At 39.8% G+C, this 16,627-nt stretch overlaps 1 protein-coding gene across 1 annotated transcript; it reads right to left on the bottom strand.

Moving 5' to 3' along the window:
• Window positions 1–12,250: 12,250 nt before the first annotated feature.
• LOC146377204 (endothelin-2) lies at window positions 12,251–15,404 on the bottom strand. Its single transcript, XM_084944271.1, has 5 exons — window positions 14,652–15,404; window positions 14,039–14,195; window positions 13,709–13,822; window positions 13,001–13,054; window positions 12,251–12,889 (listed from the first exon to the last, which is right to left on the bottom strand). Exons 1-5 carry the CDS (start codon window positions 14,767–14,769, stop codon window positions 12,811–12,813), a joined length of 522 nt encoding a protein of 173 aa, XP_084800397.1. The 5' UTR covers window positions 14,770–15,404; the 3' UTR covers window positions 12,251–12,810.
• Between the last annotated feature and the right edge of the window lie 1,223 nt (window positions 15,405–16,627).

Below are 16,627 nucleotides of genomic sequence, written 5' to 3'. Positions count from 1 at the left end.
TCCGTGAAATTCTGTATTGTTCTTGTTTTCCCAGTATCTCTTCATAGAGACCATTCTCACTAAATCGATTGGCTGCTTCCATTTTGGGGGCGCTTATGTTTGATGCTTTTTGAATTATTTAATGATTTGTCACAAAAAAATATCAAAAATCTTTCTTTAGTTGAGTAAATGGGAGAAGTAGAGCGGACCAATTAACCAACAGCGTGGGAAAAAAAATCTTCAAAATTTTACTCCCAAGTCATAAGAAAAGAAAAGAAAACTAAAGAAAAGAGCATTCTTTAAACAATGTATTCCTCTGAGCTAACAGATGTATCCTTTTTATTCCTACTCTTTTGGCCCCATAGTGAAAATTCAGAATCAACTTTACTTAACTCTGTTTCAGCAGTAATAAGGATATGAAACTACAGTCAATTCTCTACTGAAAGCGGGGGACTGTGTATAAAAATGATAGTAAATAAACACTTCATTCAAAATTCATGTCAAGTTCCTTAAATAAAAGCTTAAAGTCTTCACTTTGCTCAAATATTGATTGTTTGATCAGTTGTGAACAGAGTCCAGCAAATTATGGACCCAGCTGAATGGCAGTCTGACAGCAGCTGTTCAAACTCTGAAACAATGACGCCTGCATCATGCAGAGGAACTGGACACACTCTTTCAATTTCAAGGATTTATCAGAAAATTAAAAAAAATTATTTAAAAGCTTGTAGATCCACCCTAAGCAGCAATAACCTGAAGTAACTGCAGAGTTGCTATTGTCTTTCCTCCTTGTTGATGACCAGTTAATTAAACATTTAACTAGAAGCACCTGGCTGCTACTTACCCTCTTAATTACTATGGGAGCAATAAGGGTACCCTTCATTTTCCACACACTGCTTTTCGGCTTAGTTTTTATAAAATAAATAATGATATGGTGCAACACATCACATGCATTTACTTTCAACATCAGATTATTTTTTATGTCCTGATAAGTAAATAATAATGGATTGGATTTATATAGCGCTTTTCAAGGCACCCAAAGCACTTTACAATGCCACTATTCATTCACTCTCGCATTCACACACTGGTGGAGGCAAGCTACGGTTGTAGCCACAGCTGCCCTGGGGCAGACTGACAGAAGCGAGGCTGCCATATCGCGCCATCGGCCCCTCTGGCCATCACCAGTAGGCGGTAGGGTAAAGTGTCTTGCCCAAGAACACAACGACCAGGACAGAGAGCCCGGGGATTGAACCGGCAACCTTCCGGTTACAGATGCGCTTCCCAACCCCCTGAGCCACGGTCGCCCTGTAAAAAAAGCCCTGTAAAACCTTAGAATTGAAAGCAGCTATACTTTCTTTTTCACATGACTTCATACACATTTAGATATAAAACAGCAGGCATGTTGAGGGATGAAAAAAGTTCTGGGAATGGGAACATTTTCTTCCAGTATTGAAAAATGGCCGTTACACCTTTGAGACTAGGTGGGATTCTAGTTTCTCAGGCATCTGGGGAAGTCCTGTTCTCTGACTGCAATTTTACCACAGACCTCAAACTACACAAAGAGAATAAACATCAATTTCTGCTCATGGAGAAGTGAAAAAGGCTTACCATATATGTCATTGCTAATAAAGTGTCCATGAGAGGATCTAGATCAGTTGACCTGTCAGTGTCATTAAAACTGTACTTGCTAACTTTCATGCATTCCATCTGGATAAACTTTGAATTGCATTTAAAAATCAGAAAAGACTGCAGGGTAACACCTGCTCATGGCACACCCACCAATCTAAGGGTAGAGAAGGCTGTTAATGCATATAACAACACCTCATCATTTGCTGGCAGCAGTAAACACACAGCATGGGTCATTTAAACAGCTTCCCCAGAATTTCCACAAACTGTCTTTTTCAAACCTTTGAGTATCACAGGCTACATCCCCAGATCAAATCTCTATCTGAGTGAGCGGACCAGCATGTTCTGCTGACAGTGAATCAGATAAGAACACTGTTGTTTCCCTAGAGGAGGCACCAAGTTCACAAACTACCCTCAAACAAAGTTAGACATGAGATTGCGCTCAGTTGCTCAACTGTAACTGAATAAGTACACTTGGCAGATGTATGTGCATTTGTTCTCTTTTGAATGTAGCTAGTGCAACATATGTAAAGATAGGTCCACACAGCCACAGCATAATGCAGTCTGGGCCCTCATGCTAACTGTCTGATGAAAACATATACATTTACACTCTAGCTCAAGAGGGCACTTACATACATCACAAGAGAGCTAAACTAAACGTATCACGCCCACCAACAGATCCTTGACTCTAGTAGTGAATTCGAGAATTAATTCCTTAACAAATCTTTCAGTTTTAACTGTTTATGTGCTGTGTATAAAAGCTGCCTGTGTAATGGGAGCATTTTAGTATATAGTGCATATATATTTCTCAAGGTGGGATAGAACTGTTATCAGTTATCTCTTAACATCCACAACCTCACCAATACAGCTGCTTTAGCTACTTGTTAAGGACATTTTTTTCTTTTAAAAAACTAGATACTTTTACCTTTAAAAAAATGCTCTGAAATATTTATATTAATGGGATCTTTCACTTCTTTTGTTTTGTTTTGTTTTTCATTTTGGGTGTGCCAAATGGATAAACATAACCCTACCCTTAACCATAAACCCTTAACCTCTAACAATGCTTCTCTAACATATGGGGTTCCACAAGGGTTAGTTTTGGGACCATTATTATTTTCTTGCTTGCTTGCTTCCATTAGCTGTCATTATTTATTGTTTTAATGACATTTCTTATCAGTTATATGCCGATGACATTCAGTTGTATATGTCTTTTAAGCCTCATAAGCTGGATAGGCTGTTGACCCTAGTCCACTAAAAATCCAGGTTACTAACTGGATCTGTTACCTTTTTTCAACAAGATGGAGACCATGGTGGTAGCTCCTCTTGAACTCCCAAAAAGCTGATTCAGTTCATCTGGACGTAGCGTTTTCAGTGGGAGAAACATTTCGTCACTCATCCAACTGACTTCTTCAGTCTCAGCTGACTGCAAACTTTTCCTCAGCCTTATAAACAGTACGTTTGCACAATGAATGAAACTAACACCACTGATGAACAATGGGCTGGGAGGTCAGTTTCTTGATCATTAATATGCAAACTGTCATGAAGATTGATCATAGTCCTACCACCACCAAGTCATTGGTTCAGGTATGTGGATAACACCTGGGTGAAAATCAGATCTCAGGATGTACCACTATTCACTATTCACATGAAGTCGGTGGACCAACACATCAAATTCATCAGGGAGGATAATGAAAAGTGGCAGGCTAGCCTTCTTAGACTGTGAGATTTCCATCAGTAATGGGGCACATTTAAAAGTTGATGTTCACCGTAAACCTACGGGTGTCATTAGGACGCTACAACACAGAGTGAACACCATCCCCACAGATACAGCCACCAGGGAAGTAGAAGAACATCATATCAAGAAGGCCCTGAGTAAATGTGGTTATCCCAGCTTTGTCAAAGCTAGGAAGGCACCTACAGAAAGCTCCAGACAATCCAGGAGAGGAGGACAACTGTTGTTTAAACGAAAACCCTTAGCGATCCCTTATGTGTCAGGAGTATCGGAACAGCTGAGACTCTAAACACAGAGTCTCTGTGGCTTTTAAACCCCAAAGCACATTGAGTCAAAAATTGGTCCACCTCAAGGATCGGGTCTCCTGGCACAAGCAGAGTAATGTAGTGTACGCTGTTAATTGCCAGAAGGATTGCCAGGATTTATACATCTGGGAACCTAAACAACCTTTGGCAAAGCGTATGACACAACACAGAAGAGCTACCTCGTCAGGCCAGGACTCCACAGTCTATTCACACCTACAGGCCAGTGGACACTCTTTCTGTGACGAGGATGTACACATCCTGGACAGGGAGGAACGCTGGTTTGAGTGCGGAGTCAAGGAGGCCATTTAGGTGAAAAGGGAAAGACCATCTCTGAATCGAGGAGGGGGCCTAAGGGTACATCTATCGCCATCTTACAATGCTGTGATTGCAGCCATTCCCCAACTCTCTGTGAATGGGACTCATGGCCATTGATCATTGATCAATAGTCTTTGATCAGTGGTTGTTGATCAATGGTCATGACATTTTGCATATTAATGATCAAGAAACTGACTTCACAGCCCATTGCTTGCCAGTGATCTGGTTTCAGTCATTGTGTAATGTACTGTTTATAACGTTGAGGAAACCTGCAGTCAGCTGAGACTGAAGAAGCCACTTGGATGAGTGACGAAATGTTTCTCCCACCAAAAATTCTACATCCAGATGAACAGAATCAACTTTTTGGGATTTCTTTACCTGGATGATTGAGCATCAAGACACTCCTCTTGAACTATATCCTAAATCAATAAGGGTCTTGCTTCTTTTTGTTCAAAAGCTAAATCCAGCCATCAAAATAGAATATTTAATTCTTCTCTAGAGTCTCCTCAGCTGAACTGGAATTTTTTTTTCATGTTTTTTATTTAAATAAGCTAAAATTGATACTTTGAGCCTAGCTACAATTAACATTGAACATAAATTCTAAAACTTAATATATTGCATAATGTTACCCTGCCCCCAACCCCATTAAATATTTGTTGAACCCATAGCATCCAAACCTGCTTTATTTCTTGTTTTCATAACAAACCAACACCTATAATTGTTCCAGAGCACATTTTGAATCAATCATGGGCACTTCAGATTTCAACACAGGTTTTGATTGTTACAATGACAATGCCGTGAAGGTGTGTGTAATTAATGTTAAAAATTCTGGTGAAATATACATCCATTTTTTTCATGACAGAGCAGATCTCTGACATTTTGTGTATGAAACAATCTGATTATTTCTTAAAATGAGCCACTTCATGTTGTGTTGTTTTCTGGATTTTATTTAACTGAAATGTTTAATTATTCAGGTTAAATCCATTAGGAATCATAAAGACAATTTTTTTGGACTATTATTTATTTATTTTAAAAATTATATATCTTCAATATGAATCAAATTATCAGCCAATGTGTGTCCCGGCAGTGTTCAAATACTCTGTGTTTGGGGTGGGGCAGTTTTTTTGTTTTGTTTTGTTTTGTTTTAATGACAAACTTTTCCAGATTTACTTTCCCCTATTTTTAATTGAAAGCACAAGCTTTAAGTCTGAGCAGCAAGTCAATAGTAAGTACCTGTTTCTTATTATTTTCTCAAGTGAAATAATGATAACCAGAGGCCATCTACTGGTCAACTGCAGTGATGACATGCTTCTTCACTCCAAGCAACAAATACACAGTTTTCACTTTCACTAAAACACTCTATAACTTTATCATCACAATGCAACTTGGTTTCCTTGAGCGTATTTTGATGTCTATTTTGTAAAAGCGTGCCAACAATTTAATAACATAACAACAGCACGGTTCAAGGCTGTTATAAACAACAAAAAAATTCACTATATAACTATATTATTATAGATGTCTTAAATCCTCGTTCAGTTGTTTATCTACTGCGTGCGATCAGCAAAATCCTCACTGTGTAAGATAAGAAAGAAAATGAAAATGTGAACAGTTTATTGTGCAGGAAGGCTTTTGTAGTCAAAGAACTTGGAGGGGAGTGTATGAGGTGTTATCTCTAATTAATATAACCCCCAGCACTGCACACTTTGTGTGGAAAGTCTGACTGGATACCACTGTGGTCACATCAGCAAATTCTGAACTGTTTATACATCCCAAACACAGGTATTTATGACATCATGATTGCTTTAGATGTTTTAGGTGTTCCTAGTTAAGGGAGTGCTGAGGGCATATCTACAGCAATAAAGCCTACCAAGAAACAGATGACTAAGAAAAGCCACATTCTGTAATGTTCAAATTATCACTGAGAGATTTCTCAATGTTTTTCACTGAGAAATCTCTTTAGAGCTTCTGTAGAGGCTTTAATCTGCTAATATTGCTAAGGTCTGATATCACTGATAAACTGAGCATAAAATAACCAATGGATAACCTTCCTTGAAAATGGCTTTTCTTGGATTTACCTCACAATCATGACAAGATCTTGTAACAACTCAAAGCGATAGAGTCGTTGAAAAAGTCAACAGAGCACATTTCTGCTTTCATAAAGGATTAGTTTATCCTTCTCTCAAACAGGTCTTTGCATTTTGTCCTTTATCCTAATTTTTTGCTGATTTCTCTGAGCCAAGTTTAAAAAAACAGCTAGGTACTGCACAGTGTGGAATCCTCCACGGGTTAAGTGGTGCATATGTTGATATGAATGGGACAGGCAGCTGTTTCAGCCAAAATACAGAAAAATGATCCTGTGCTCTGGTGGTAAAGAATGACTGCAGTGCACAATGGAGGGCAAAACTCACACTTGATTTACTGTAAAGGTTATTTTGTGTTTTTGATCTCAAGATTCAGTAAACAGACTGGAAATAAAAACTAAAAAACAAAACAAAACCATCCCTTATAAAGGAACAGCTGTGTGCATATATGAGTGTAATGTGTATGTGTCTGTACTGTATGTGGCTAACATACTGGGCTATTGCTCTGTATTTTATACATATATGCAAATTGTGCTTTAATGTACTTTTTCCCTGTTTTTAAATATATTCTTCTTATTCTTATTCTTATTATTAGTAGTAGTATTAGTATTAATGTATTTTTCCTTTTTATTCTCTCCTTAATGTTAAGCGCTTTGGTCAGTGCTTGCTGTTTTAAAGCTGTTTATAAATAAAGTTGGCTTGACTTGGCTACATACCCAGAGAACAGTTGTGTATGTGACAACATCAGTCTGTAGTTGTTGATAAGAATTTTTATGAATACCTATTACAGTCCTGTTTAAAAACAACAACAACAAAAACACAATGCAGTTATTTGTAAAAATCATTTAAACTCCAGATTTAATTGAAAAGTGTACAAAAGCAACACATTAAAAGTTGAAACCAAGAAAAACAAGAATATACTCATTCTGAATTTGATGCCTGCAACACATTAAGAACTTGAGATGGTATACTTGCTATACAATACTTAGTAATGCTTAAAAAGCTGGAGTATGTGAAAACTAAGTTATTTAATAATATGATCTGAGAGTGTATCAGGTGAAAAGATGGGAAGAGGTTCACCAAACTGTGAAATATTTCACGCATTAGTGGTTCAGCAATTTAACAATAACATTTCTCAGTGCTATTTGAAATTGGTGCTTGGGGTTGGAAATACTTCTAAAAATGATTTCTGAATACAGTTCTTGCAAGCTGAAATGCTTCTTTGCAGATACATTTTGTAAAATAAGGTTTAAGCAAGAACATAACATGCCACCTTTTGTGTAACAGAGACCATTTAAAGTGGACTGAAGTCCTGTGGTCCAACCAAGTAAATTCTGATTTTCTCCTGAAAATGAAGGAGACTGTGTCCTCTAGACTAAAGAGAAGTGTCACGTGGTGTGTTCTTCGCAAACAGGTTTAAAGCAAACATCTGCAACAGTATTATAGTGAAAGATTTTTACAGGTTTTGAGGCATCATACAGTAAGCTTTAACACGTTCCACATTACCAGCATGGCTCAGTCATAAAAAAGTTTAGGAGCTAAAGCAGTCAACCGTTGACAAAGTATGACAGACGAAACTTGCTACAAGAAGATTTGATGCAACACAGTGATAAACATGCTCCTCTGCCAGCTTTTTTCAAGTGATGCATTCTTTCCAAAGTGAAAAATGTCTTATTTTCAACATCTGCCGTCAGCACACAGTTCAGCTTGTTATGTTGTATTTTCAAAGAGTCTTTTGCAGATGACTACATTCTGTTTTTATTTACACTTTAAACAGAACACTAGCTTTTACTTTCTTTAAATCAAACTGACAAGGTTGCACTCCTTTATAGTAGCAAACACCATTAAACGCACTTAATGGTGCCCAGGATGAACAGAAGGAGGACAGAGGGCTTTTCAATTCCTATGCAATTATCTTACACATTTAACATGTCCACATTTTCTTGATTTACTGCTGAGCTTTTATTCTTGGTTAAGGATGGGTGATACAGCGGGCTCTTTTAAGAGAGGGAACATGCTGTTAACGATCCTGATCAATGCCAGTTGGCTGTGACCCAGAAAATGCCTTTTGAAGTAAAGCGGAGTGCAGAAAGCCAAAGCATTTCAGGAATGTTTACAGAGTGTGCTGAATCAGTAGGGGCTGTGTGTTATGTTATGTGATAATTTGAAGCTAATTAAACTCCAGGGTCACTGTCGGTGCGGTAAATGTGTCATTTGGAGAACTCAGTGTTGTGCAACTGCATCATGCTTACAATATGAATAAACAAGATGGATTTTCAGGAAACCGATGTTGACTGTATGATGTCTGCCTAGCTGTGAAATATACACAGACAGGTATGAAATATTTCAGCTAACAGGTCAGCGTCTGTGTTTGCTGAGAAAACAGCTCTCACGTTACAAAAGCATGAACCCAAACACAATCTGTCACTTACATAACTCATATTAGGAGAGCTGTCAGCTGAAAGTATTGGTATTAAGAGAACACAAGTAATAATTATGACTACAGAGGGGTTTAACAGCTTCGTCACATACCTGCAGGTGAAGAAATCAACATTGAATATTCCATGAATTACAGTTCCTCATCAAAACTCTGCATCCCATGAAAGATGATTAAAGGAATAGGCAGGAAATTATATCTGTGGAAAACTATGGCTCTGAGAGGTATTTATGTCAAACCTGAATTCTGCTGTACGTTGCGTGTTAGTGGAAGGAGCAGCTTCACAGACAAACTGGCTTTTCAGAAAGAAGCACACTGTAGAAACTATTTGGGCTCTTGTGTTTAATTAAGACAACGTTTCAATATAAAGCACAAACGTTGCAGCGCAAGCTAGAATCTCCCACGCCGCCGTGACAGTACGGTCCGCATCTTCAACACTTTGTCAAAGGTTAAAACACAGCTGTACTCAATCAATAAACCAGGTGACCATGATATGTAACTCGTACTGACTTTAGGTGTGTGTAGCCTTCAGTCGTCAATGGGCAAATCAGTGCTCATGTATGCAACACAATGCTGAATGTGACACAGAATCGAGGAGTGAAGAACCGGGAGAATAGTGGACAATTGGACTTATCACTGAGATAAAGAGAGTTTGTCTGATTGGTAAAGAGGAACTTCTTGCATTGGAGATGGCTGAAGATGGCTGATGCAAGACCTTGGTATTTGTATTGTATATCTCAGTGCACAGCATAATCATGATCAGTAAGTCACAATAAAGACAGAAGAACTGGCAATAAAATACACGGTACTGCCATCATTTTTCCCTGACCCATCCAGTTCTTTAATTCAGGTGTTCCAATCACTTCCATGGTCACAAGTGTATAAAATCAAACCGCTAAGCATGCAGGCTGCTTCTACAAACATTTGTGAATGGGTCGCTCTCAGGAGCTTAGTGAATTCAAGCGTGGTACCGTGATAGGATGCAACAAGTCCAGTCATGAAATTTCTTCACCACTAAATATTCCACAGTCAGTTGTTAGTGGCATTATAGCAAAATGGAAGCAACTGGGAACAACAGCAACAAAGCAGTAGTCCACGGAAAAATCACAGAGCCAGCTGCAGTGAGATGTGTTCTCTGGCCTTGAGGCAACTCTTATTGTAATTTGTCAAGATATAAATAAAACTGAATTGAACAGAACTGGAACAATGAATCACGCTGGCAATCCAGGGTTTGGTGGTTGCCGGGGGGACAGTATTTGTTTGACTGCACTGTGCCAAGTATAAAGTTTGGTGGAAGGGGGGTTATGGTGTGAGCTTGTGTTTTAGGAGTTGGGCTTGGCCCCTTAGTTCCAGTGAAAGGAACTCTTAATGTTTCAGCGTACCAAGACATTTGGGATGGCCCCTTCCTGTTCCAACATGACTGCGCACCAGTGCACAAAGTCCATAAAGACATGGATGACCAAGTTTGGTGTGAAAGAACTTCACAGAGTGTTGACATCGACCTGATGGAACAGCTTTGGGACAAATTAGAGCAGCGAATCTTGTTCAACATCAGCGTCTGACCTTCAGGAAACATGGTCAGAAATTTCCATAAACACTCCTGCACAGTGAGAAGCTTTCCTAGAACAGTTTAGGCTGTTATAACTGCAAAGGGGTAAACATCATAATAATCCCACTGGATTAAGAATGGAATGCACATCAAGTTCATATGTGTAGGTGAGCAATGGCAATATAGTGTATTTGCTCAGTGCACTATGAGCTATTACCTATAATTTGATTGATTGTAGATGAATTGTTTCTTCTCTTGCCACAGCTTTAACCACTTTATCTAGTTTATTTTAAAAATATTCATAAAATAATTGGAAATGAAGGGCAATCTACCTGCTCACCATTATTAATCCCTGTAGTGTGGCTTTATAGAACTGAAAAAACAGCATCCTGATGTGGTTACAAGTGCAGTGACGCTGTACTAAGACACTGAAGTTGCAGAACAGCTACACAACCACTACAAAGTTTCACAAAATCAAAGGTCAGGTGTTTGTACATCAACACATGATTCCTTTTTAATCGTCATTTGACACAAAATTGGAGAAACATTGTTATTGTATTATTATTGTACAGCCACTTGCCTATAACACCTCCCACAAGGTATCTGTAAGACTGGCAGACACACCACTGAAACATAACAGCTACACCCAAACGGTTTTTGTCTTTGTGGAAACCAATTAAACACAAAATTGGCAAGTGCATAAAATTCAGTTTAATGTTTGTCAGACTTTTTTTTTTTTTTTTTTTAGATCAAGAGATAACTCACTCACGTGCAATTCAGGGCATAGTGCATGTCCACTGTTTTGGATTTTTCCAGCCTGTTTTCATACACACATTTAAATTTTACACCTTAATTTACTAACTTTTTTATTTTATGCACCATGCTTTTATTTTCTGTATCTGAATGTAATTGGAAAGCAATTTATATTGAAGGACAAAAGCTGATCATTTAGAAAAGGCCTGAGTAACGCACTCTCTACTGGCAATGGAGAAATACTGCCAGAGTGTTGGTGGAAACCAGTAAAGCTCATCCATCAGCAGTAACGTGGTTTACTAGAGCCTCTCCTGTTCCAGCACCATGGACAGAGTTCTGCACTGAGACAGCCCGTGCTTTCTCACAGCTTAGCTGACACAGTCATATTTCTTTGTATCAGTTAATTATTAATCATTTGAATGTTTTTTTTTAAATCATCTTTATCTCTGTATTGCTTTACAGCAGTCATTACAGTTGTTTATTACTGCTGTTGGTCCCTCTTGGCAAGCAGAATGAGGAAATGCCCTAATTTAAAATGCATGACCACAACATCAACCCCGAATGAACGTATATAGACTTCCTGTCATTTCCCCGCTCTCACTTCTTCTTTCATGTGTTGCAGGTAGCTTGTAAGGCAAGGATAAAGCAGAATATCAGAGCTGTGTGAAGCGTTGTGAAACTGCGTCTGAAGATGTCTGCTATTACTGTGTCCACTGTGGATTCAGGCAGTCTGTTTGTGAGGAAAAGCTGAGACTGTGTTCAGGCCTGTTTGGAAAAGTGGGCTGCAGGGGGTCTCCCCAGAAAGCGTTGAAGGGAAGTTATGACCTGAAAAGAAATGCAGTCAAGCAGGAAATCCTACTCCAGAAATAAAAAGGCATACTATCACTTGTGTGTAGCTGTTAGTGTTTTTTGATCAGAAAGTGAGGGCAGGTCAGTTTTCTTCTACTTTATCCATTTGATGACAGATAAATCATCTCTGATAATTGCTTCCTTTGGGACTTTGACGCTCATCTGCCCTCTTACATATTCACATGTGAACGGAGAGTATGTGCTGTACAAACAGTCGGTAAGGAACACGGAGCGAGTGGGAATTTCAAAGCGTGTTCTCACCCTCTGGTTTACAAAAACATGCATTCTTTCCATAGATCCTTATGAAAACAAAGCCTGTGCTGCCTTTTAACAGCAGGTAAACTTATAACTGATGTGAAGCGCAAATTCCTGAACCATTCACCCATGTCAGGCCTCTGTTTGATCTCTGACAATATGTTTGATCCACACACAATTGAATAGCAACAGCTGCTAAATATGGTTCCCTCAGATCAATTTTCCCATGTGATTTATTAAGAGTAATCACCTCTCTGCTTTCCTGAAGCAAACACAGGACGCCACAAAGGGAAACGTAAGAGACATGACATAAGACAACGCACACAACGTCATGTGCATTTTCTTTATTGTTTGATTAAAAGATTTGCAACTTCATAAATTATTTACTTTTACACACAATATGCTTTTGTACAGAAATCTTGTAATATCCTTGAATAAAAAAACTTCATTTAACAAAGTCAAAAACCCCCAATGATAGTGAAAAAGTTCATTTTATAAGCTGTAGTATTAGAGCTCTATAATATAGTAAATAGAGTCTTATGCAATAGCAAAAATATGACTCGTACATACGAAGTACAAGTCTCTTCTTCCTCTTTCTGTCTTCTTCGTCGGTGCTGGCCTGTCTGCACAGTCACACAGCTCTGACACACCAAAAGGCAAAAGTCACAAATGACCTGATAACTCATATCAGCTGCGATCCTCTTCTTCTGATCCCATTACGCCTGCAGAACTGGCGGCATATTTTCCGCCCTCTAATTGCAGGTACGAACAGACGATCTTTGTGGCGCTTTGGCTTTTCTCCATGGCCTTCCTGTGTGGGACTCATCTCTCAGCCCTTTGTTTCCCCTCCTCTGTATCAAAGGAGGGTAATTTGTTCAGGTGCTCACTGCTCTCTCTCTCTCATTTTCCCCCTGCTCCAGTACCGCCACTGTTTAGCCAGCGCGCTTCATCTGAGCCCACGGAGACTTGCCTCTGTCTGAATCATGTGCACCCTGTGCCCTCTTCACTCTGCTGCACACAAAAAAGACAAACGTCAGCCACCAACTTCAAATATCATCATAATCATCATAATATAACTTATATATAGGTTTTAAAGGCATTTTAAAAACTTTCACAGCTCACCTGAGAATGCTGACTGAGTGCCGTTTTTGTCTTTGTAGAGATTTGATTTCAGGGCTGCAGAGAAAGAACCAATAAAACACCAATAGTCATGCTTAAGCTGAAGCTTGTCACTTTAAAAACTTTTATTGATCATGAGCCAGCGCTGCTTATTTTTTAGCACTCTGTAACCTAAAAGACTCTTATCTTTACAGGCTCACTAAATGTTTTATGTTCCAGACCCACAATCAGCAGTGATTGTGGGTCTGGAACCACAATCACTCTTCTTGTTTTCTCTGTTTAGCGCTTCACTGATATCCAGATCCAGATACATAAATCACAGGACAGGGACCAGGCCGGCTTTATTACACGATCTGTGTAATCTGCACATCTAAGCCGATCAAAAACAACCTGCTTGAACTTTGTGCGCTTACTCCACTCCCTCAGCTCCAGCTGCATTGTTTTGACAGTCACACCCTTGGACAAGTGGGACTCAGTGAAAACACATTTAGGCTAATAATAGCACGAGCTGTTTCCTTATACCTACTTCTCCCTGTCATCCTCAAAGGGAAATATTACGTGCCTTTACCTACAGTGAGCTAAATATGTCTGTGAAGGTTCTCAGTCATCCAGGTCATCGTAGTCAAAGGAGCTAAACGTATATTCTCAGCTCATCTTTGCCTTTAATCTAGTGCTTTACATTGAGGTTTTGAGGCTGTATGAGGTGCTCACCTGAGATAACAGAATTTGGTGCAGGGTTGGTCATTGCGGTTGGCACATGTGCAGCGGCCAGTGGCTCGTCTGCGTCGAGAGAAAGCACCACCTAGACCATAAACTGTCGTCTTGCTGTAGAGAGAAATACAAAGTCAGTGCCTTGCTTGTGATATAACCAGCCTGCAGACTTTGCTCTATGATATCTCACTGCTGCCGACTACAGTGATAATGACAGCAAAGTTGTTCTGCAGCGTCTGGGCTGCAAGGCTGTGAGATGTGTCACTACTATACAGGAAAATATGCTCAGAGCCTTGAGGCATTTTTCACGGCGCTTCCTTTTAAGCTCACCTGGGTGTGTTGATCCATATGATGTCCAGGTGGCAGAAATAGTGACACTCTGAGTCCAGCGGGTTAGAGCAGGCACAGCGTTTGGTCCTCAATCGATGTGTTGGGACTCTTTCTTGAACCTCCACCTCCATCTGGTTCATCACTGGAAGACCTAAACCTAGTCAGAGATGGGAAGGGTTAACCAAACACAACATCAGCTCCAGCTAAGTAACAATACCTGTCAGTAGTCTGGCTCACTTTCGTTATTTTCCACATATTTAAAAAGATATATATATATATAGAGAGAGAGAAACACCGATCTAGATTCAAGAGTTCCAGTTTTCAGCTCTAAAATTGATTCTGATCATTTACAATGACCAAGCAAATGAATCTATGAATACTTTGGCATAATAAGGACTCACAAACACTCCAGTTTCTCTTTGTGATTTTAGGTTTAAAAACAGCAGCAGCTTTAAAGGTGTTACAAACAAGCTGCTGTATGTTGCATATTTTACATGTCACTGTGCACAGTGTGGCTGTGATTAATGCAAGTGTAAATATTTGATTGTAGGCTGCTGTCTTACAAAAAACTGTGCCATGAACACCCCACTGAAAAAGAATATATGGCACTTACCATCTTGCACTGAAGCCCAAAGAGTGACAAGAAGCAGAATGCTGCTCTGAGCAGACATAGTGGACGGATGGAGCTCTGCAGAGACTGTTATCCATGCAGTTGCAACTGTGTTCTTCATGTGCTGCCAGTGTCTGGTCTGAAGCTGTCTGAACTGTGCCACTCTTTTTTAAACATCTCCTCGCCCCTCTCACTTGATGACACATTGAAAGCTCCACCCACATCTGCCTGTCATGGAGTTTCAGTGTAGGACCCCAGGATGTGTGAGCTTGTGGCACATTTTCCAAGTATCTGCTGCTCTGGAAGTCATCTGTAACAGAGGTAAATGTCATTTAGAGATTACATTTGAATGACATTTATGATACCGGTCTGATTTTGAATGAGGGATTGCCTGGCTTTGTGCTGGTGGATAAGGTTAGAGGTGGAAGAAGGGGATGGAGGAAGACGTGAGGTCTGAAGAGTTGTTTATCTAATAAAGCGGAAACACGGGGAGGAGGAACAAGACAATGGATCACTATGACCACTGTGGGAGGGGAGATGCTGCGATATGCTGGTATTCAATGGAGACATTTTAAATTAAACTGACTTTGTCTTCTCAGTAACAGTTTCTGTATTGTATCAAATGATCAATAGAATAAAGGTTAATTGATTTCCAGAATCCCAGCACAATGCTTTTTGTTTCCAAAGATTAACATGCAGATATATCAGAGACACTGTGACCCTTTTTCTTGAGTAATCAAGGCTGTAACCCTAACCCAAAGAAGTATAACATGAAACCGTGGGTGTGCTTTGAAAACTTGTGACACCAGATCAAAATCACGCCCCTCCATCCTCAATCCGTGGTGAAGTTGAGCACACAGATAGTGTGGCTCATCCCTGCCCACATGCACTTGGTCTCTCGGTCAAGTCAAGCCAAGGCAGGTCAGCCGTGCCAGAGTCACGCAGATAGCCAAATGGCCGCCTTCAAACATGTAAATACATTAAATACATGTTGGATTATCACTATTGCGCTTCATTGCTGTCATTTCCCAAATGCTCATCAGCTATCTGATAGGAAAATGAAGTAATGAATAGCAAAATTTTGAGTACGTCAAGCTGTTATGATGAAACAATACATTTTAGCCATTGTTTTTTCCCCCATTCTAATGACAGAGTAAGCATGCGAAGCTGCCAGTGACAGATGGACATGAGAGGATGACAGAATCGACTGTTTGTTTGCTATAAGAGCTGATGAAAGCTTACGCATGAACGTGCAGAACAAGCAGGAAGCAGACAGCACTTTTCCTCTTTAGGGCAGGCATGCCTGGAAAACACTTGGATATGGAAAGTATGCTGGAAAAAACACAAGACAGCGACTTAAACATAAAAAAGGAAGAGGTGAAGCACCGCATATGGATCCTGGGAGGTTTTTTAATACTTAAAAAAGAAAAGCCAAACAAATTCATGAGTCCACTGTGCTGTGGTTAATTTTAGGCCCATTAGTAATGATACTAATAATAATAATAATAATAATGGATTGCATTTATATAGCACTTTTCTAGACACTTAACGCGCTTTATTCCACTATTCATTCACTCTCACATTCACACACTGGCCGAGGCAACCTACAGTTGTAGCCACAGACTGACAGAAGCGAGGCTGCCATATCGCACCAACACCAGGAGGGGGTAGGTGAAGTGTCTTGCCCAAGGACACAACGACCAGGACAGACAGAGCAGGGGATCGAACCAGCAACCTTCCGGTTACAAGACGAGCTTCCCAACCCTCTGAACCACAGTCGCCCCAATACGTAGTGCACTCTACGGCTCAGCCTCTTTTACACCAACTTGGCACAAGTCTATCAAGTGTCTAGATGTAATCTGACAGTCTTGTTTAGGGGGGAACACATTTTCCTCTTACATAAAAATGTGGGGATTGTGTGGTGTGACTGCTATCACTGCTGCTTTGTGATTGGGTGAATTCTTCACATTTGTCTCCCA

Source organism: Perissodus microlepis, chromosome 11 (assembly GCF_051167445.1).
Source record: "Perissodus microlepis isolate ML-2025 ecotype Zambia chromosome 11, ASM5116744v1, whole genome shotgun sequence".
NCBI lineage: Eukaryota > Metazoa > Chordata > Actinopteri > Cichliformes > Cichlidae > Perissodus > Perissodus microlepis.
Note: the sequence above shows the minus strand (reverse complement) of the source record. Positions and strands in the feature narration are given on the sequence as shown.